Source organism: Emys orbicularis, chromosome 25 (assembly GCF_028017835.1).
Source record: "Emys orbicularis isolate rEmyOrb1 chromosome 25, rEmyOrb1.hap1, whole genome shotgun sequence".
Lineage (NCBI taxonomy): Eukaryota > Metazoa > Chordata > Testudines > Emydidae > Emys > Emys orbicularis.
The window spans coordinates 427,515-451,280 of record NC_088707.1 but is presented as its reverse complement, the minus strand read 5'-3'; the positions used below and the strand labels follow the sequence as shown (position 1 = coordinate 451,280).

Sequence of the window (23,766 nt, the reverse complement as noted above, 5' to 3'; positions counted from 1 at the left end):
TGTCATTCAAGCAGCCCTGCTGCAACCCAAAGAACGAAACAGTTCCCGGTTGCTACTGGCAGTCACGCAGCGGCTGAACGTGGTGGAGGGCCATTTCTGGTCCTGGGAAACAAGCACTGACTGGTGGGATCACATCATTATGCAGCTATGACAAGCATGACTGCAGGATGACGAGCCGTGGTTGTAGAACTTTTGAATGCAGAAGGCCACTTTCCAGGAACTTTGTGCAGAGCTGTCCCCAGCCCTGAAGTGCAGCCACACTAAAATGAGACCTGCTCTGACCATGGAGAAGCGAGTGGTGATCTCTCTGAGGAAGCTTGCAAGGCCAGACTGGTACCGGTCAGTGGGGAGTCAATTCAGAGTTGGTAAATCCACTGTGGATACTGTTGTGATCCAAGTGTGCAGGGCCATTAATAGACTTCTGCTAAGAAGGGTAGTGACTCTGAACAGTGTGCAGGACATAGTGGATAGTTTTGCCGCGATGGGGTTCCTTAACTGCGGTGGGGCTATAGACGGAACGCATATCCCTATCTTGACACCAGGCCACCTTGCCAAAGAGTACACAAACCGAAAGGAATACTCTTCTATGGTGTTGCAAGCACTCGTGGATCACAGGGGCCGTTTCACTGACATCAGTGTGGGATGGTCAGGAAAGGTGCATGACGTGCGTATCTTTAGGAACTCCGGTCTCTTCAGAAAGCTGCAATCGGGGACTCTCTTTACAGATCACAAAATAACCATTGATAATGTTGAAACGCCAATAGTGATCCTGGGAGACCCAGCCCCCTTTGTTCCCATGGCTCATGAAGCCGTACACCGGCCACCTGGACAGCAGTAAGGACCGGTTCAACAATAGGCTGAGCAAGTGCAGAATGGTGGTGGAATGTGACTTTGGGCATTTAAAGAGTCACTGGAGCAGTTTGCTTGCTGGGTTAGACCTCAGTGAAAGCAACATCCCCATTGTTATGGCTGCCTGCTGTGTGCTCCATAATATCTGTGAGGCAAAGGGAGAGAAGTTTCCGCAGGGGTGTGGCGTGGAGGCGGATAGGTTGACAGCCGATTTTGAGTGGCCAGATACCAGGGCAATAAGAAGAGCCCAGCGAGGAGCTCTGTGTCTCCAGGAGGTTTGAAAACCCAGTTCAGTAATGAGCACTGCTTATCTGCGTTGTGCCTTCCCATACCATCTCCTCTGTTGCATCAGTTTCCCTGCACCTCCCCTTCCCCCACACACCCTCATGCTTGCAATAAATAAAGTGTATTTCATTCTCAAAACATTGACTTTTATTGCACAAACATAAGGAAACTGAAAGAGCAGGGAAATAATTTAACCTTGGGCAAACAGTGGGATAAAATTGAGAGGGGAGAAACCAAGTCAGCTTGTCTGTGAAAGCACAGAAGTCTTGCCCATCAAAGGTCTTCAAATGGCCACCTTTTGTTCTTAGTCCCCTCACCCCACCCCCGGGGTTGAGTGGAAGGGATACTGCATCTCCCCCCCTTCCCCCCCTAGCCTCCTGGAATGTTTGGGGGAGGGAGACTGGGAATAAGGTGATGTTTGCAGGCCGTCATGCTGTTTTTCTTGAAGCTCAACCACACGCTCCAACATGTCTGACTGATCCCTCATAATCCGCAGCATCTCATCCTGCATGGCACACTCGTGCTCCTGGGATGCTCTCTTGCTCTCTTTGCCCATGTCCAGTTTTTCAGACAATGAAATCCTCCAGGCTCTGAGCTCCATGTCCACTGTCCTGGACGCGTTCATTATCTTGCTGAACAAGTCATCACACGTTCTCTTTTTCCATCTTCTAATCTGCGAAAGCCTCTCTGCTGTGTGGAGGCTGTGCTGAAGGCCAAGCTTTCCACTGTAAGGCATGCAAAGCACAAGGCAACCATTGTCAGTGCATACCCGGGGTCTGGTACAAGGTTGCTATTTAAAAATCCCTCCCCATATTACACTCAAGTGCAAGCCAGAATATAATCAGAATCTCTAGCCATCCAATAAACCTGTCTGCTTGGAGACCAGGGACCAGTGTTAAGCCTCCCAAATTGCGTTTTTTTATCTGGGGCAGCTCCAAGGTGGGGGCAGGGGGGGGGTGCGTTGCGGCCACAAGAGAACACAGGAAGCCCACCCTCCCCTTCCCTTAACGCTGCTGGTAGCAGTCGCCCTGGGCTTGCAGATTCTGAGTTCCCTGCCAACCAAAACACTGGCATGTTAGGGAAACTGTGGTTGACGGACTCGGAAATCATCGTGGGTGGTAGATCACATGCTCTATTGTTTGTGGTCCGAGCACTTGTAATGAAAACTTCCACAGTCTCCCCTAGGTGACCCTATGTGACATCACTCTTCTGAGGATGACAGAGGTGGCAAGGGAGCAGATGCTGCAAGCATCTGGGTAGAGAACTGGTCCTTATGCTGATATGCTGTGTACTGCAATGAAGCCAGCCGAGTTAATACTGGAGTGGCGTGGGAAAGTGTCCTACCGTGGTGGAAGAAATAAGGCATTCCTTCCCAGAAACCTGCAAACGATTGCAGAGTACCTCCATGAAAGTTTCCTGGAGGTCTCCATGGAGGATTCCCAGACAGTCCCTGTGCACATAAACAGTCTTTTCTGGGGTGCACCCTCTGCGTAGCTGGAGTGGCCACTGGGAAGCAGATTTTCACTGCACCTCACTTTTTCTTCATCTTAAACAAAAAGTATAAGAGCATGTAACCCCTACAGTTTGGCTGGAATTGCATACTCGCCAGAGGTGCCTTTCCCGGTATCATGCTTGGCCACCATGTTGTCCTGCACTTTCTGGGCTATGGGGTTAAAAATAGCTCCTGGCTCTTGGAGAGAATGGATCTGCCACTCGCCTGTCCCACATTCTCCTCCGCTTCCTCGTCCAGAATGTCCTCCTCGTTGTTGCCTGAGGTGGCCCAGGACTCAGACTCCTGGGAGGTATCCACACTGCGTTTGGCGGCAGTGGTGGGGGTCACGGCTGAGAATCGCATGCAGCTCACTGTAAAAGTGGCATATCGGTGGTGCAGAACCAGAATGACTGTTCACCTCCTTTGGATTCTGGTACGCCTGCCTAAGTTCTTTGATTTTCACATGGCACTGTTGCATGCCCCTGGTGTAGCCCTTCTCTCCCATGCCCTGCACAAGCTTTTCGTAGATGTCTACATTTCTTCGGCTGGATAGGAGATGTGCCTGCATAGACTCTTCTCCCCACAGACCAATAAGATCCACAACTTCCAGGCTGGAGCGTGTTTGGGGCATTGCATCACCATGATCATAGAATATCAGGGTTGGAAGGGACCTCAGGAGGTCATCTAGTCCAACCCCCTGCTCAAAGCGGAACCACTCCCCAAATCCCTAAATGGCCCCCTCAAGGATTGAACTCACAACCCTGGGTTTAGCAGGCCAATGCTCAAACCACTGAGCTATCCCTCCCCCCAGCTGGGCTGGTGAGCTCTCCATGCTGATCAAACAGGAAATGGAAATTTAAAAGTTCCCGGGGCTTTAACAGGGAAGATGCTGTTTCCTGTGAACTTGGCCACTGTGCAGCGGAGTTGAAAACGATCTCCAGAGCAATCAATCTCTGGAGCATTGTGGGACACCTCCTGGAGGCTAATTTGGTCAACTTACACAATGTTGCGTCTACACTGCCTCTCTATTGACCCATCAACATCGAATTAAGCGCTACGTCTCTTGCAGAGGTGAAGTAATTAAGTCAACATTACAGGTGAATTATGTCAGCAGTAGGGACCCAGTAGTGTACACACACACACATTATTAGGTTGACATAAGGTGGCTTCCGTCGACCTAAGTTTGTAGTGTAGATCAGGCCTCAGTTTCTTTCCCTCTTTTCTTCGAAGTCAAGATGAATATTTAGGTTTATTTGCTCTTTCTAATTAGGGTTCATTATTTCCCAATACCCAGGAATCTTAGAGAATTCATCGTGGCACAAATAGCTACTGACTGAGAAACTCAAGTTGGGAAGGATATGCTAGGTCCTGAGAGAAGCAAGAAACATCTATGTCTCTGCACGGACGTAGCCTTTGCAAAGCAATAGTGCCAGAAAAAGCAGATTGCTTGGCACTGGTGGGGAAGGCTGGAGTTCGTAAGTTACTAACAGGAGACAGAGCATTTCAGAGAAAGCATTTAAGCTCTGTATGTATGTGTGGGAGAGAGAGCCTCCCCTCTGTATGCATGCTCTCTCAGGTGGGAAATTTAGGAGAAAATTGTAGCATATTGGCATCTTATATGACCTGCCAAACACCTGATCTCTCTCCTCACAAAGACAACACTAAACAGCTCACAGTCACACCCCAGGAGGCCTGCACTTCCTGCTGAAGATACTGTAAATAGCACTCATCATAATGACAATAGCAATTGCCTCAGTGGTTTTTGAATAATCCACAAACTGTCTGATAAAGGTGTTTGAATATCTGCAGCCTCATTCCCCATGGACCATCCCATCTTGTGGGAGCACGAAGAGCAATGACATGGTTAACAGCATTAGCAACTCAATAATAATAACAAGGCTTCAAGAATTAATGCCTCATCAAGCCACACTTGCTTGTCTGCAGGGATGAAAAGACAACAGCCAGGCAGTTTACACTCTGATTTCTCTCCACAGCCCAAAGGACTATAATTATTAATTATTATTATTATTTTAAATGAAAGCTTAGACTTTGGAGAAAGCTGTAAAACCTCATGTGCAGAGATCCCCACAGCCTCTACTCCAGAGACACTAGAACAATGAAGAATCCTTTCCAGGGACGGCTCTTTGCTTTCTTCTGATAAGAATTCTTTGAGCCTCTTTAAAGCATAAACTTGTAAGTTTTCATGGAGATGCCTCAACTCAGGTTGAGGCACCAGGAGACAAGTCGACATGAATTCATTTATGCCCTCTCCGCACTGCAGCGCTTAACTGTGATTTTGTACCCAGGTAGATGTGCAGTTGCCATAGCTGGTCGTGCAGTTGCCATAGCTGGTTACAAGTAACCCTTTGTGTCTGCACACCGCAAATTTTCTGCATCATGACCATGTTTGTAGCAGTGCATCCTGGGAAAATCCGAGCTTTGTAGGGGATATAGGGCCCAGAGGACATACAGAACAATGCACCCTGGGGAAACCCACTGCACAGGCAGCTGGGAGTAAGTAGGCCCAGCCAAACTGGTTACACAAATATACTTAGGGCGTCCTGTCCACTGTGTGATGAACTGGTTACAGATAGCCATCTGTGCGCCAGACTAGGCTCTGGCAGGGACAAAACACTGTCACCACTTTGGTTTGTAAGCAAGTTTTAACCATATTGTGCATATGGTCACAAATCATTTCTGGAGCCACTAACTGGTTACAAGCTTGTAGGGTGGTCAGAATCTTAACCACCCATCTCAAGCTTTATTGTTTCAACTTTTCTTACAGCTAACACATACATTCAATTAAACAGACTTCAGTCCTAGAATTCTCCTTCGCCAGGAGGCCTGTGAAAAGCTTGATGATGGTGAGGCAGCTGGTGTGCTGGGCAGCTGCCAGTCATGCTGACTCCTGGTGACTCATTGTTATCTTGTGCTCCCCGCCTATCTACCTGTTTCTGGTCATAAAACTGTGAGCTTTTGGGGGCAGGGACTGTATCTTTGTTCTGGGATTGAACCAGGGGCCCTGGTCCATAACTGAGTTGCCTAGGCACTATCACAATATAAATAATAATAAAATAGAGTAAAACCTATAGAGTAAAGGAACAAGGACTACACCACTTAACCAGGAGAACTGACACAGCAGATTCTATGGGCATGCCCTGGACAGGGTATTCCAGCCTACAAACTTTATATTAATAGTCGCCGCAGTGCTATAGCCCACGGCTTCAGCACAGGAATTGAAGTTTACTCTGCCATTCCTGTTCTACTAATATCATACATAGGCACCCTCCAGTTATAAGTTTTTTCAGTGTCAGGGAATAGCCAGATAGGGATTTGCTCTTGTTCCGCTTTTCTTTTTTGCTAAGAAGAGCTTTAATGAACATTCCCCTCAAACGTTCAGAGAAGGAGCAATTCATTCAGATTTTTCAATTATAATGAGTCTGTAGACACACCCTCCTCCCAGGTTATTTTTGCCCATTTTCCTTCTTCTGTAGCTATATGAGAATAGAAACGTAAAGCTAAAAGGAGCATGAGAGGTCATCTAGTCCAGGGCCCTGTTCTTAAAAACCGTCAATGACGGGGATTCCACAACCTCCATTGGAAGCCTATTCCAGTGCTTAACTAGCCTTAGTTAGACATTTTTTTCCCTAATATTTAACCTAAATCTCCCTTTTTGCAGTTTAAGCTGATTACTTCTTGTCCTACTTTCAGAGGATATGGAGAATAATTGATCACCATCCTCTTTATAACAGCCCTTAACATATCTGAAGACTTATCAGGTCACCCCTCAGTCTTCTTAAGACTAAACATGCCCAGTTTTTTTTAACCTCTCCTCAGAGCTTAGGTTTTCTAAACCTTTTATCATTTTTGTTGTTCTCCTCTGGACACTCTCCAATTTGTCCACATCCTTCTTGAAGTGTGGTACCCAAAACTGGACCCAGGACACCAGCTGAGGCCTCACCAGTGCCAATCAGAGCAGGATAATTACCTCCCATGTCTTTACATATGACGCTCCTGTTAATTCACCCCAGAATGATATTAGCCTCTTTTGCAATTACATCACATTGATCCATATTCAATTTGTGATCCACTATAACCCCAGATTCTTTTCAGCAGTACTACCACCTAGCCAGTTAGCCCCCATTTTGTAGTTGTGCATTTAATTTTTTCTTCCTAAGTGTAGTACTTTGCACTGACTTTATTGAATTTCATCTTATTGATTTCAGACCAATTCTCCAGTTTATCAAGGTCATTTTGAATTCTAATCTTGTCCTCCAAAGTGCTTGCAACCCCTCCCAGCTTGGTGTCATTTGCAAATTTTATAAGTATACTCTCACTCCATTATCCAAGTCATTAATGAAAATATTGATTAGTACCGGACCCAAGACAGATGCCTACGTGACCACACTAGATACATCTTCCCAGTTTGACAGTAAACCATTGATAACTACTCTTCGAATATGGTCATTCAGCCAGCTTTGCACCCACCTTATAGTCATTTCCTCTAGACCACATTTCCCTAGTTTGCTTCTGAGAATGTCACGCGGGACTGTGTCAAAAGCCTTAATTAAATCAAGACACATCATGTCTACAGCTTCCCCCATCCACAGTAGCCATCACAAAGGAAATTAGGTTGGTTTGATATGATTTGTTCTTGACAAATACATGCTGGCTAGTCCTTATAACCCTGTTATCCTCTAGATGCTAACAAACTGATTGATTAATAATTTGTTCAGTGTCTTGACGTTAGGTTGGCCCAACATGGCCCTCAACCTAGGATGTAGTTTTGTTGAAGTTCTTCTCTCATAATCGTCTCCCTATAAAATGGGACAAAAATATAAAAAATAAAGGTACCAACCCAGCTTTGTCTTCAAAAGCAACATCTAGTTGTACTTATTCTAGAACACCCTTAATTTCTGGATGAGAAGACAAACTTCTGCTAAGAACAGCAAAGAGACTGAGGCAATCAAAAAATAGGAATAGAATCCTGGTTTCAGCATAGCATTTGCTGCTCAGAAATTGGGCCTTGTACCAATACACAACGAACTCTTTTCCAGCCAGTCTGAGCTTACGTTGTGCAGAGATTTCAGCCCTAAGCAACATACCTGGAGTTGCAGTAGCCACACCCAACCAACTTCCTCCAAATACCTGCACATCTCCATTCAGTTCTGTGCAAACACCCCCCCTCCCAAGTTTACCTTCCTACCCTACCTTCTCACACAGAAGAATACGCCTTCAATTTTCAAATGAAAAGCCTCCAGAGCTATTGCTTTTCCGCCAAAGCAGGAAGATCTAATTATCCTTCTAGTCACCTGCATTTTCTTGCTTGCCTTCCCAGATTGTCTGAAGAAGTCTAGACACACTGGCACCTCATCTGTATTAGGCTGCCCCACTGCTATTGCCCCCGTCGGGCTGCACCATGCTGGTACAACATGCGAAATGTTAAAGAAAAATGCCAGTAATGAGGAGGTCAGAAGGACAGTCAACAAGTTATAAACACATCACAAGTCCCCACAAAGGCGCTCCCTGTGAGCCAATGCAGCATGTTTCCAAGTCTGGTTCCCTGGAGCTGAATTCGGCTGAAGACAGAAGCTGCCGCCGAATTGCCGCCGCTGCAGAAACGCGCGTGCTGCCCTAACGGCACACTGACTGCCCCCGCCGTCTGCGGCGGCAATTCGGCGCGCTGCTTGGGGCAGCAGAAACAGTAGAGCCGGCCCTGTCTCTCCCGTCACCTTTACACTTTGGCAACACTTGTGTAGCTTGTCATTGAATTTTGAGACTCTTTCCATTTCACCGGGTTCAAAGAGCTGGCTTGAATTAATGCTGTGAATCAACACAAGCATCAGCTATGTTTGTAGAGACACTGTCAAGTATTAGGCCATGTCTACACTAACACTTATGTGGGCAAAACTTTTGTCACTCAGGGAGTGAAAAAAACACCCCCCTGAGTGACATACGTTTCGCTAGCATAAGTGCTCGTGTGCACAGCGCTATGTCGGTGGGAGACGATCTCCTGCCAACATAGCTACCGCCGCTTGTTGGGGGTGATTTGCGGGAGCAGCTACACGGGAGATCTTACACTGGCACAACTGTATTGGTACAGCTGTGCCGCCGTAAGCATCAACAAATTCTCTAGCAATCAAGAATGTCCCAGTGGTTAGGCATGGGTGAATGTGTAGGGAGGGAAGGTGGGGTGATTTCTATGTCTTTCTTCATTGGAGGCAAAAGTCCATATTTTGGGTTCAGAACAAACTGCTCCAAAAAAAAAAAAAAAAAAAAAAAAAAGTAGGCAAATCAAGGCAGGTTTATCACAGCATAAAAGGTACTCCCTTTCCTCCGAACGCTTGTTTCCATCAGATCACTCATGCAGATTTAACAGGATAAGGCTAAGCACAGCTGCAGTTTCCTCCTTAGAAATCTAGAGTGAGGCCTGAAGGCTAGAAACCAGACTCGTTTGTTCAGAATCCAGGGATTCTTTGCCTCCTAAGGAGTCGCACAGAACGATCTGGGATGCTAATCGGAAGGATATAGGCAGTTAGGTAAAGTACAAGCAGTGGCTGAAGCACATATTAGCCACCCCGGAGATCAGAGCATCCCAAACAGAACCCGCCACAGATTCCATGAGGCTGGCATCAGGATTCAAAGGGGGCCTCAGCTGCCATACAACTCGAGGGGGTTTCATTATATTCCCACAGCAAAGCCAGAAGACAAGGGTTAGGATACATAGTCCCTACAACCGGCACCCGATTGTCCAGTCCCGCTGCACTGACACATCATCAGTACCAGGCCTTTGGACAGTCTTCAGAGCAAACGAACACACACAAACACGAGTGGGGCAAGAAGCAAGAATCCTTTGCATCAAAACCACCCTGTTAACAAGCTCTATGACAGACCTGAGAACCAGCACCCTACAGCAAGTTTCACTGCCAGGCGTTAGAGCAGCCAGAAGCACCATACGAGATCCATCACTGCTAGCTCCATCCAAAAGGCTACGATTTAGTCAGGGGTATTTTTAGTAAAAGTCATGGACAGGTCACGGGCAATAAATAAAAATTCATGGCCCGTGACCTGTCCATGCCTTGTACTATAAATATCCCTGAATAAATCTTAGCTGGGGGGCCACTGCTCTGGTGGGCCACTGCTGGGGGGCGCAAAGGGTGGGTCGCTGCTCTGCGAGGGGGGAGCCAGCGGCACCAGCTGCCGGGGGCCGCTGAGCAGTGGCTGCTTGTTCCGGCTGCCTCTGGGGCTGCCCAACTGCCGCTGCTCCCAGGGGCTGCCCAAACAGCGGCCGGTTTGGCTGGCCCCGGGGCTGCTCCAGCAGCGGCTGATGCGGCTGGCTGTCGGGCCACCCGAGCGGTTGGCTGCAGAGCCATTCGAGCAGCGGCCGGTGTGGCTGTCCCCAGGGCCAACACGGTGGCTACAGAAGTCATGGAGGTTGTGGAAAGTCACGGAATCTGTGACTTCTGCGACCTCCGTGACAGACACGGAGCTCTATCCATCAGATAAAGCTCCAATCATGGAAGAAGAGGTTAGAACTAGAGGGACATGGAGCTGCCCCCCATTATCCTGTCAATAGAACACACATAATTCCCATTGACTGATCCTGCTGATGAGACAATTAGGCCCCAGAACTTTAGAGCGACTCGGTCAACTTGAAAACACATTTCAAGCAGGTACATTTCTTTCCCTAGGTTACTAGGAACACTCAATATTATGGAATATTATGCTCTTTATTCACTTTCTGTATTTCTCTTAGCTGGGTTAGGAGACTCTTTAGATAGATTCTAAAGCCAGAAGGGACCCTTGTGATCGTGTAGTCTGATCTATAGAGCACAGGTCATAGAACTGTCCCAAAATAAATCCTAGAGCAAATCTTTTAGGGAAAAACACATTAAAATGCATATTGTTTGCTTGTGCCCAGTTTACCAAGTGATCCTGATCGCTCTGAATCAGAGATCTGTCCTCTTCATTGTTTACCACTCCTCCAATTTTTCTGTCATCTGCAAACTTTATTGGTGATGACTTTGGGGTTTTTATCCAGGTCACTGATAAAGATATTAAATAGCATGGGGCCAAAGAATAGATTAATAGATTTTAATGTTACCCTTTAAAAAAAATTTGTGGATGCAATTTATGTGGACTTAGCCACTGGTTCATCTTTTGTTTATATCTAGTTTCATTGTCAGGTTTATAGCACCGCATTGCTCGGGATTAGAGCCTTTTCAAAAAAACTGTCTGGATTTTTTTTTAAATGGTGGAAACATTTATTTTAGTCTCATATTTTGATAAAAGCTTGGGTTTTTAAAAAAGAAAATAAAAATTAAATCTGAGACCAAATTCAAGTTGACAGTATCCCTTTAAGCATTTCTGTATGAAACAAATTAAGGAACCAAGCCACTGAATATGGTGAGATGTTCTAGTTAGACCACAGAAGAAAAAAATATCCATATGTATATAAATATAAATCTGAACAATCTGTAAGGAAGATGAGAGCCAGACTGCAGCAGCTCATCTGTTGAGGTTTAAAATGAGATGATCAAAATCGTATCGAAACTTTTAAAATAGAAATAAAGGAGACTTAGCAAGAAGCTGTAGGAGTAGGCGCTGAACTTTAGTCTAAATGAGGCTAAACTACGATAAGAAGGACTGCACAGTTCAGAAATCGAGACTTGCAATCTCACTGTGAGTATTTAAGACCGGACTTGTAAAGGGGACACCACAACATGATTCAGAAGAGCTGCTCTCAACGTCCATTCTGATTTCCATGGGATAGTCCCCTGAAATATATTTTGTATCCTGGCACTACGATGCAGGAAAAATGTATATCACATACACACAGAGACATGGCAACCCTACTCCTTCTGCCTAGTGAAAATATGTATTTCTCTGCTTAGCAGAGATAAGCAACATGGAAATTCTCGACATTTACATGTGCTCTGTTTTATGCATTTTAAATGCTAGATTTGGACAGCAGAGATAAAATTTGCTCACTTGCTAGTGGTTTGTTTGTTTGTTTGTTTTGAATACAGCTTTGCTTTTCTTGTTAAAAAGATGCTTCTAAAAGTGACGAGAAGTTTGAACTGGGTTTTACAAGCAAAGGGAGAAACATGATGTATTTACTGGCTTTTGCCCTTGTCCGCTTGGGAAAGATGGATTTTATGTGACAAGACCAACGTTTGTGTTTCTAATAGAGCTGAGAGGAACACAGCTCATTTTCTGTACTCTGTAAGAGGGATCTAGTGGACAGTGCACAGGACTGTGATCTAGGAGCAACTGAGCTCTCTAATTGTGGCCAGGTCCACAGATAATGTCACTGTCAGATGCAAGTCTTGGTGGTATTTCTAATATAGATGAATCCTGAAAACAGACTACAGCATAGCTTCCCTTTGTAATGTCGACAGCACCTACACATACAGGGGCAGTGAGGACACAGAGCCTAATTTACAGATACTAATACAACACTTGACAATTACTATTAGTTTGTTCACAGCATCAGTAAGGTCAGCCAGCCCAGAGAATAGCGTCTCTTTGCTGCCGCTGCAGGAGGAAGAGGAAAAACTCACTTGGTTTCTTAAGGAACTAGAAAATAACAGCTAGTGTTCTCACCTTGGCTAGAGCAGGGAGTTTATTTTATTACAGGTAAAAAGAGAAGTTTATGATCTGGAGGAAGTTCTAACTTTTAGGCAATATTTTGGGTCTAAACAACCAGCTACCGTATCACTTGCATATTAACAGATTGAAGAGATCTTCATGCTGCCACCACCTCTATTCTTGTCAGAAACTAATGGGAGGGAAACTGACAGTGACACCAAAAGAGACAATAGCACTAATCTGTGCCAGGCTGGGCTGGAACAACGCTGCTCTTACTCAGGGGCTGAAAGTGTTCCATTCCCAAAGTTTTTCATCTGTATTGTTAAGAAGCTGGGGCTTGGAGACGTCAGGTTCTGCAGGTTAAGGAACAATACGATGCAGCACAGTGTCTAGTTGCAGGGGTATGTTCTCGGGAGAGATCTAGGGTCCGCATTTAAACCTAGTTAGGAAACTCGCAAACTGATAGTTTTGGGGCAAGTTGTTTTGTTCTTTTTTCCAGTGGTTGAAGGCTAGTGAAAATCATGCAGGGGAGTGAAACATGCAAGGATTTCCCTGATATCACAGAGAAGTGGAGAAGACAGTGCAGGGACCTGGCCTGTCAGAGCTAAGCAAGAGCTGCAGCCACCAGTGTCAGATTCTACTGCTGCTAAACCGAGAGCTACACCCCACCATTCAACAGCCCCCAAAATGAAGTGCACAGCTTCCTCCCTTCTGGAGAGGGGAAATAAAGTCCCACGAAAAGCTGGAAGTGACTCAAAGGGGACTGAACAGAGAAACTGTCTGAAGCCAACTGCCCCTCTGAGTTTCCAGCAGTAGAGTGATAATGCTGAGAAAACCCGAAATAACAAGCTATGCTGGAAACCCGGCAAAGAGGGTTCCAGCCTGCTGGAAGGGAGTTGATCCCACCCGGAATCCTGACTGTTGGGGCTGTCAGTGACAAATATATATCGCTGACCATAGACGCAAGTTGAACTGGGAAGAGCCGACAGTGCTCCCTGGGGACAGGCACAGGGACACCTCACTCAGGAGCAGCCTGGATTGCCACTGGAGGTCACTCTTGCTGCACAGCAGGGAGCACGTTTTTGCTGTAACGCTTAAACACGGATATAAAAAAGGTGGTTTAGTGTCATTTAAACCGACCGTCCATGACACACGGGGGGCAGGAGGGGACTTACTGTCTCTCCAGCAGGAGCCGGATTGGGCAGAGGCGGTAGCAGCAAGTGCACAAGCAGCTCTCTGATCGACACCGCTTAGGAAGGGGAAGTTTCCTTTGGTACAAATTTTTTGTAACCTGTTTTTAACATTCCAAGAGCATGTGACTATTTCATTTGCTCCAGCCAGGATGATGCCAATAAAGCAACGGGAACTAAAACATGCAGCACAAATGACTCGAGCTGATTCACAAGAAGCAATGATGAGAGGTAAATGTGCATTGCTTGGACAAATAGCAACTATGGCTGCTTCTGCCATTTCTCCCAAGGGTCCAGCTCCCCTGGGGCTCCAGTATAGACAGGGCTCCAGCTGCTGCTAGTGTGGTAACACCTTGATGCCAATCCTGCTCAGAGCAGGTCCACGTGACCATAGCGGCAGCATCAAAACCCTTCTCTGCGTTGGCACCACCAGTGGAGGTGAAATAGTGGGAAATGTTAGTAATGTAGATGGGGGCAGGAGGGAATGAAAAACAGCTGCAAGTCTCTAAAGAACATAGGATGTGGGAAAACTAGGGTGGGATCCCAGGGGATGGAACCAAAACCAACCGGTTCACTTGAATGGTCAAGGGAAGTTGTAGGCTGAATATCAGGAAACATTTCGGTCAGAGCCCAAGACAGTCTCCCAGGGACAGAACTGGAATCAGGGTGGCAACCAGCGATTGTGTGCCCACTGCCCGCTCTTCTCATTCCTCTCAGCTAAGTGCCAACTTTGCTCTCTGGAACACACAAATAGGGACAGAGTCCCGAGCCTCGCTCAGACAGACCTGCCATTACACACGGTCGGGTCACTAGCGCAGTACGGAGATCGCAAAGGGCATGTCCATAAGATATCTGCCAAAGGACCAAGCACCTGCCCGTTGCCATAAACTAAATAGTCTTTCAGACAATACAGACCAGACAGCACAGGCCTGGCTAGTGTTTTATTATTATTTCTTACAAGCATTTCCTGGGCCTTTTCACAGCAGGAAAACGAGTACCGGCTGCGAATGCTTGTTCTCCAAAGCCTCTATCAAATTGCTGCTGAAAACACTTTGGCTGCTAGTGCTGAATGGACAAAACCATTTTCAACTGCACTGCAGAAAGTGTAATAGAGACCATACGCTTTAAAGGACAGAGGCAAGGCAGGACTAGCAGCTGCCTGAATACTACGATAGTAGGACTGGCAGCCAGCTACATCCACTGGTGGAAGCCCAGCCGCCTGAGGCACTTAGAACTAGACTGGACAAAGCACCCCAGAAATATACTGTCGGGAACAACCCTGTACTGGCCTGAGTAACAGACTAGACTGGAGCCAGTAAAACGCTGCCAGCTCAAATTACTGTCATTTGAAATAATCTGCATGGCTCTAAGTGGAACCAAGAGCGAAGAAAAGAAAATTCCTACAGAATTCAAAGAGTGGACAACAGTCTTTGAGAAATCTGTCATCACAAGTGACTGACGAGGGCACCCAGGCTCTAGGTGGTAGTTGGACAATAGCACCAAGAGGACTGTAGGTTAAAATTCAGTCTCAGCAACAGATGAGCTGAGTTTGGGGGTCTCAGTCTGTTGCCTGGAGAGCCTGTGTCTATTCTGTTATTTTTAATAGAGCATCATGGCCAGCTGCCTGTCCTGGGCTGCTGACAGTTTTACTCAGGGTAACATAGAACAATGGTCCATATCTCAGCCCCACAGAGTGGATGGTGTCTGCTCTGAGGTGGAGGAATCAAACAGAAGGGGCATGGCTGGAATGCAACTCTGAGGTGTAATGCCCGATAGTGGTGGCAATCAGCCAGGGGTACGCATACCCATGTGGGTATGCAGAGGTCTTCCAGGGCACAGCAACACATCTAGATATTTACTTAGTTTTACAACAGGCTACATAAAAAGCACTAGTGAAGTCAGTACAAACTAAAATTTCATACAGACAATGATGTGTTTATACTGTTCTATATACTATACACTGAAATGTAAGTACAATATTTATATTCCAATGGATTTTTTATAATCATATGGTAAAAAATGAGAAGGTAAGCAATTGTACAGTAATAGTGTGCTGTGACACTTGTATTTTTATGTCTGATTTTGTAAGCAAGTAGTTTTTAAGTGAGGTGGAACTTGGGGGTAAACCAGCTAAATCAGACTCCTGAAAGGGGTACAGGAGTCTGGAAAGGTTGAGAGCTACTGGCCTATAGGGCTGGCAGTGGGAAGATGCACCAACAGGCCCTGTGCCCTGAAGCCAGAGCTGTCAGTCAGTCTCACTTACATGAGAACCATAATTCTCCGAATTTGTTCTCCATCTCACATAACTGAAACATAGTCCAAGAAATTTACTTCCATCCTCTTTGCCCCTAAGCCACCAGACGTTCTTCCAAGAGAGCAGGGAACTAAACAGGCTTCTCATAGCCTCTCTCCTGGCTTATTTTAGTAACTTCAACTGAATCCATCAACACTTGCCCGATCTTATCCCATAGCATTTACGGGCTCCCTAGGGTTATAACCAACACTTTCAGACCAGAGTCACACAAGGAAGAATATTTCCCCCACCCCGCTTCCCCAGTGGTTCTAAAAACAGAGGAGTCAGCACAGACAACTAAGGAAAATACAGAAACTTTTCTCCTGGGAAGCCTTTGCAGCTTTGAATCCTGAGTCACGTTTATGAAAACTTTGGCACAAAACTAGTTCCACAGTTACCTACTGCAAGAGACACATTTCATTCTAACATGCTCCAATTCAGACAAAAAGTGATGTGGAAAAGAGCATCAAAGTTATGGCTATAAGGCCTAAGATTCCTGTGTCTGCTAAAAAAGACTTGCATATGTACAGAGATTGGTGATTTATACCCGTGCAATGTGGAAATTGGGCCCTATTTGCTGCTATAAAAACCTCCTGAATTAAACTAATTGTAGAACAAAGTTAAGTTACATACTTAAATTTTTTATTTTGTGCATAGCTGGATGCTTGGCACAAACTAATTCCTGATTTATATTTACAAGTTGGTTCCTTCCTGCAGTCTTTTGTTTTAAAAGTAATTGCAGGAGCCTTTAACACAAAGCTATATTTCTCAATTGCATGAGGTGGAGGCAGGAAATAGATAAAATATTTCAAAGTTTCATTTTTTTCACATTATTCATATTTCTTCAATTTCTCAGTTTTCCCTTGCACTGTTCAAAGATATATGTGTAGCTTAGAATTGTCTAAATCGGATACAAAAATGCTAGCACATAGCTCCACATACCCAGACATTAGATAATAACTGATTATCAAACACGTTAGCAAATGCAAGTACAAAGAACAAATAATAGCCTGCTTGAGAGGGGAGCTCTCCTCAGGAAAATTGGGACTTAAATCCTCAGCCTGCAATTTGTTTGTTTCACTGACAAATTTACAGCATCTCAGATTAGCTGAAGAGCCAGTTCACCACACACTTACAGTCTAAGGAACGGAACCTGGATTGTTAAAGCCTGTGCACAATCTCAACTAAGGCTCCAATTGGACTCTGACTACACTCAGTGAGCTAGATTTAAAATACCAGCAGTTTGGCAGTTTCCAGGAGAACTGTGTCCACAGAAACAGCATCTCACTTTTTTACAAATAAATACAATTATTTTTGTTATAGTTGGTCATTTCTTATAATGCAGGTGGTCTGTAAATAAATAACTGGGAAGCTCAGGATTTCTTTAGTTTTGCCCTGGAAGTTGGATCTTATGAAAGAGAAAGAGGTGGTGGGAATGGAAAGTCCATAGGGTTTGGTATGGTGCAGGCAGCTTCACAGACTTATCATAGATGGTCTTCTCTTAGCTCCCTAATATATACTATATATATACTTGTCAGGGGAAGGGGAATGTCTACCCCAGTCCACCTACTCCTTCCCCCAAAAATCTCGTTTTCCCAGCTCCAAACATTCAATAATCAAATATAACAACTCTGCATTTTCATCCCAAGATGACATAGCACTTTACAAACACTAATTGCCTGGGTAAAGTGGGTCCGTATTATCCCCCATGAGAGGGAATGTGGTCTTGCAGTTATACCGTGCAACCAAGTATCAGGAGACCTGGAGTCTGTTCCTCGCTGTGCGCCCTGGAGCAAGTCTCCGAGATGCTCCATGCCTCAGAAGGGGAATTGCAATTCATACTTCACAGAGGTTCATTCATCACTGTCAGTAAAGTGCTTTGAGATCCTGGAATGGCAGGTTACTATAGAAGTGCAAAGGATTAATATTTATTATGAATTTGCAAGTCGGGAAGTTGGAGATCAGAGAGGTGAATTGGCTTGTCCAAGGTCACACAGAAAGCCAGTGACAAAAGCTGGGAAATAGAATCCAGAAGTTCTGTCTTCCAGTCCAGCACTCTAACCATTAGGCAGCTCTCCACAACTTTTACCCAACGTATGCCCAGGCAGAGAACCATAATTTATTCACTATATTTTTTTGTGGTTTGCATTACTATCTAACAATATCTTATCTCTGTCCATAGCAGTGAGACCTTGATGTGGCCTCTCCTTCCCCCTCTAGTAATTTCACAAATTAGTTACTGCAGGGTATGCTATTACTTATGGGAACATTGCACAAGAGATTCTGTGTAAGCTCTTTGGACTTTAATGGTGTCAAATTTAAAACAAATATCACAGAGCAGAAGGCCCAGAACGGAAACTCCACCAGAACCCAAGTCTGACATGATGTCCGTTTGCTAACACCTCTAAAGTTTTTGAGAGTTAAAAGAACCTCTTTCATAATCTGAGTGTATGAACGGTATTTACATAGATGGACTTCAAGCAAATCCACCTCTTTTTCCCTTGTAGCATGAACAGGATGGGTATTCTAATCCTGGACTGGCCTCCAGATGATATTTTGTGTCCATGAAGTCTGCATTCCTGAACGTTGCCTGATCAAAAAGTCTTCTCACTTTGGTTTTAACTGAACAGAGAACATTTTTTTTAAATAAAAGCCAATTTTTTTGTATTCAATTGACAAATTTTTGTTTAAAAAAATCCTGCTTTTGCAGGACTATATTTTCTTGTTGTGGTAGAATTAGGGGAAAGATTGCTGCTCAGATTACCATATGTATTTAGGATATTATTATTAAATATTTGTTAAGTACCAACAACATACTAGGGGCTTTCTCAGACACAAGAGTACTTCTTCAGCTAATAAGTAAATTAAACAAACATTTTAACTCTCTCAGAGGACAGGCCACTGGTATCCTTGCAGTCAAAGCAAATACAAAAGACCACTTAGAATTAGTTGCAATTTAAATTAATTGGGCTCATCGAAATTTGATCATTTCCCTTCAATGCTGAAGTCAAAAGGCAAAACAGTTTAAATATCAAAACTAAATACACAGTTTAGAGACACAAAGAAATTCCAAGACAACCTCCTCACAGCACTGGCTTTTCTGAATTAGCAGAAGAGCATTTTGCTCCCAAAACTGAAGGCAACATTCCATTGTTTATTAAAGAAATCATCAGTGTTTTGGCAACTAACAAAGATAAGTGACAAATTAACACAAAATCCCAGCAGTTGCCAGCAGACACTGAAAATGGGCCAAGGGCCAAGTTCCATTCATAAGCAAATAGCCAGCACAATAGTGTGATTCATAATCCTTGATTTACACAAGACTAGAGGTTTGCCAGGCTGAAAAATATATTTAATGTTTGGAACTAGGCAAACGAAGTAAAGGAAGAGCAGAGCAAACACCAAAGACAAACAAATGAGAGACAAACAAAAAGAGAGGAATGGGTGCCTACCTTCTGTCAGCCAAGTCTCCTGAAACTGGCTCAAATCCTGGAAGAGGTCTGCAAGAAAAGTGAAAAGTGCCTTTACTGAAGGCTGGCCTGGGCTGGACTGACAGCAGGATGCTCCAGGGTTGGTGATGCGGGATGGGAAAGAAACACAAACACTGCAGGGAAATGGGGGAGTGAAGCAGAGGGAGGGGAGGGTCTGGTCCCTACCCATGAGCCCTGTCCCTCCCCCCGCAACCTCCTCCCACTGTCCCCCATGAGCCCTGTCCCTCCCCACTGCCCCTGGGGTGCTGCTACTGCCTTTACCTTCCGAGTCCTGAGGGGGTGCTAAGCCTGGGTCCATGGGTCTCCTGGCGCCCATCAGAGCTCGGCTGCTGAGGGTCCCATTTCCGGGCGGTTTCTGAAGAAAAGGACAAACCAGCTTGGGAAAGTCATGTCAGGACTGGGCCCTGGGCCACCTCTCCCCGGGGCTGAGCGCTGCCTGCAGCCTCAGCCCTGGGGCTCTAGCTCTACTCACGTGTGTGAAAGTGTAAGGCACTTGCTGGTCCAAGTACCCTTTCATCCTCCCGTCCATGGGTTAACTCCTCGTGGGCATGGAGCAGCCAGCTCAGGGCAGCGACCTGCGGGGAGAGGGGCAGAGAGACCCTGTTTCACAAGGGCTGGGGAGCAAACAGGGAGCGCCCCTTGGAGTTTCGGCTGCACCTGCTTTAGCCCACCACGTCCCGGGCTGGGCCTCGTGGCATCTCCCCATCCCCGACCCCCACGGGCTTGTCCTAGCTGCAGGAGCGGGGCTCGAAGATTCAGCCCCTTCCTAAAACGACCCTGGGGGCAGGTTACCAGCAGCGGCCCCACTGCCCCTCCCCGCTCCCCGGCTGCAGTGCTGGGTGTGATGTGCAACGAGGCGTCGTTCGCGCTGCATCTGGCAAAACTTGTGCGAAGAGGCGGGGTGATGCCTCGCTCCCCAATGGAAACTGCCCCCCTGCCCAGCTCCCCCGGCCCGGGCTCTCACCTGTTCCCCCAGTCCCGCTCCCACGGAAAGGGCTCGCTTTCCTGGCGGCTCAGACAGTTGTGTGCCCGGGGGGAGCCTCCCATTGGTGCATTTCCTCCTTCCCAGGCTCAGCTTTCTTGCTTCTTTGTTTCATTGACTTTGTGAATGAAGCCCCGGGCTGGGACACGCCCGCCAATCACAGCTCTGCTTGGCCCTCACCCAGAGCAGAAGGGGGAGCGGCTACGGCTTCCAGGGCCAATCAGATCGCGTCACTCTGGGATTCATTCAAGGCTGGGGCTCCCATTCATAAAAAAACTCCCAAAGTTCATTCATAAAGGTCTGCACGGGGCGAGGAGCCAGAGCCGTGCTGAGCTGAGTTGTGTGCATGGCACGGCGTGTGCACGGCTCACACCAGCAGACTCCCCCAGGACTTACACACGTCCAGGCCTGACAACTCTCAGCGTTGGAGTCATTTTAAAGCAGCTTTTAAATGATCTACACTCCTGTTATGACGGTGGTTTTTTTTTTTAAAGTTTCAGTGAGACTTTGAAAATATCGCTCACATTTAGAATCTCCTTCTGTCCCGTTGTACCAACCAGGCAACCCTGGCTTTCAACACCGATTTCTTTGGTATAACTACTTAGTGCCAATAAAATAAAATATAATTCCAGTCCCTGAGTTTGCACACACAGAAATAAACACTTGCATGTACAGCCAACATTTGTATGTGCAAACCAGGTGCTCCATCTCCTGTATTTACATGTTCAAATGTAATTTGCATATCGAAATAAATATCTGTTTTTCATAAACCTCTGTGGACTCAAGTTTTTAAATTTCGTCTTTAGAGTTCCATGGGGCCAGGGACTCAGTTACAAGAAGATATTGTTCTGGCAGAAATTATCCCCTAGACAAAGATTGATACTGGAGAGAGAGTCATAATTAAAAGGGAAAGAAAGAAAGAAAGAAAGAAAGAAAAAGGGATGAGTCTTTATAATTGTAAGTATGAAAACGAGGCATAGTGACATGTTCTGCACATCACTAATATCAATGTGGAATCTCAGTATGGTAGATTAGAGCAAGACATACTCTCTCTCTCTCTCTCTGGTATGTGGATGCATAACAGTCAATTAAACATTTTTGAACCCTTCTGCCAAATCAGGCTGTAGTATTATCTGATAACATAGCTCAATCACAATTCAACACTGTCTGCACAGACAAGACTGAACAATGTTTTAACCCTATCATGAAATTAACATCTTTCAGCATAGTTCCTCCCCTCTTCCCCACAACCATGGCAGTTGTGTAGTTTAGTTGGGACTTTAGTAGAGGGGTGAAAACATTATCTACTATATTAACTCAGTCCTCAAGGGGGGAGATTACATTGTAGAGATTGCAGCTCAGGCAAATTGCCTGGATATTTTTAGTTTCTGTGAATTTTTAGCTATTTTGTGACCTCCATAACAACAAACAGGCTATAAATATTAATCTGTGTTTAATAGTCAGGATGAGACTGAATGAGAAGAACCCTCCCAGTTAGGTTATTGTTGGTCTGTCTGTTCCATTTGTGCTTAAAATAATTAATTAACACCAGATACCCATGCTATTCACTCTCACTTGTGCAGACTGCAGTAAAACAACAACTTGACTTTTACTGGTGGCACATTTCCTGGGTGAGAGATAATGGAGCCTTTGTTATTTCAGCTCTGATTTCAACATATGGTTACACTCTGACCTCTAAACCGGATGGGATTTTCTACTGCAATATTTATTTACTTTACAATGTTTTAATTTCCCACCCAGCTGGCAGTAGCAATATTGCAGGAGGAAGAAGAGGCCTCAGTAAACATCTTCTTTTTACTTTCCGTACCTCTGAAAAATACAGACGGACCTCCTAGCAATCTTTACTGTATTACACTCTCTCTCTCTCACACACACACACACACACACACACACACACACACACACACACACACACACACACACACACACACACACACACACACACACCTGTGTTAACATAGGAGACTCCAAGGCTCTACTAGTGACAAACTGAGCAGCCCCAGCCTTTTACCTTAAAATAGGCAGCCTGTCATTCACCTACCCAATTTCATACTCTTCTCCTAATACCTGAAAGGATTAATTGCAACAGACATATCATTTCAAAAGAAAAATTCACGCACTCCTATCAAAGCCACCTCCAGCTCATCCAGCTACAAAATGAGTACCTGATCTGTTGGTTAGGGCAGTCAGTACCATTGGCTATGAAACTGACCGGCCTTGATCCCATCAGCCCCATGAGCCAGTGGCTCAGGAGAACTATCAAAAGGAGCACAGAAGACTAGGGGTTTCCCTCACAGCTTGTGATCTGTTTGGGGCAGCGACCATCATTTACCATGTGTTGTACAGCACCTAGCACAATGGTGCCCTGATGCGTCTGAGGCCTCCAGGCACGACTGCAATATAAACGATAGATAATAATACACATGGGTGTGATTATAACACTTCCATGCTCCGAGTCCCACCATGCCCAGCTGCTCTGACCATCCAGTGGGCAGTGTATTGGAAGGCAGAAGATGCATGGAAGACTTCTGATTTCTTTTCCCGAGAGATTAGACCAGGGGTCGGCAACCTTTCAGAAGTGGTGTGCCGAGTCTTCATTTATTCATTCTGATTTAAGGTTTCGCGTGCCAGTAATACATTTTAATGTTTTTAGAAGGTCTCTTTCTATAAGTCTATAATATATAACTAAACTATTGTTGTATGTAAAGTAAATAAGGTTTTAAAAATGTTGAAGAAGCTTCATTTAAAATTAAAATGCAGAGCCCCCCGGACCGGTGGCCAGGACCCGGGCAGTGTGAATGCCACTGAAAATCAGCTCACGTGCCGCCTTTGGCACGCGTGCCATAGGTTGCCTACCCCTGGATTAGACTCTTTCTGAGGAGACGGGGTGGAAATTGCATCCATTCAGGTCCAGTGTGTGGACCCTTCATTTGAGCCATCACAGCATTTTGGTGAGAGAGAAACATGTCTAGCCTTCCCAGGGTAACCATGCCCTGGTCCTGGTCGAATGTCCTTGCAGAAAGCTTCCTCCAGCCCAAAGATCAGCAGCAGTAGCCAAGGTGTGAACATCAGCTCCCAGCAGCCCAGGCACCTGAATGAGGTATGATCCTCAAAGCTTAGTACCCCAACTGCTGTAAAGATCATCTGGCAAGAGAGGACTTTGCAAAGACCAGCTTTTTAGGCCTTGTCTATATGGGACTGTTTCGCCAGTTATGCCAATATAATTATACCAGTATAATTCCACTCCCACCCCCCACCCCATGGGAACACTCTTATTCCAGTATAAAAGTGTCATTTTTCTGTTTAGTTTAAACCTTTCCCCAAGCAACAAAAGCTAAACTAAAAATAGTCACTCATACCAGAATAAGAGTGTCCACACAGGGAATTATACCAGTATAACCACAGCAGCTTAAATTCACACTTTAGCTTACACCAGTATGACTTTCCTGTGCAGCCAAGCCCTTATTACAGTATTTGGAAGGGGAAGACTGAAGCCAGTCCTAAGAACCTATTACAGTGGGGAAACAATCGTCTCAGCGCCTGGTTACAATACATTTTGCTCTGGCACTTCA

The 23,766-nt window shown here is 45.5% G+C and overlaps 1 protein-coding gene across 1 annotated transcript in view; it reads right to left on the bottom strand.

Moving 5' to 3' along the window:
• ETV4 (ETS variant transcription factor 4) overlaps positions 1 to 19,720 on the bottom strand; it is a 42,663-nt gene extending 22,943 nt beyond the window's left edge. Inside the window, exons 1-3 of the mRNA XM_065422639.1 lie at positions 19,664 to 19,720; positions 19,453 to 19,546; positions 19,153 to 19,200 (exon numbers count right to left, since the gene is read on the bottom strand). Of these exons, the coding sequence (XP_065278711.1) occupies positions 19,153 to 19,200; positions 19,453 to 19,546; positions 19,664 to 19,720 (199 nt within the window). The remainder of the gene's footprint in view (positions 1 to 19,152; positions 19,201 to 19,452; positions 19,547 to 19,663) is intronic.
• Between the last annotated feature and the right edge of the window lie 4,046 nt (positions 19,721 to 23,766).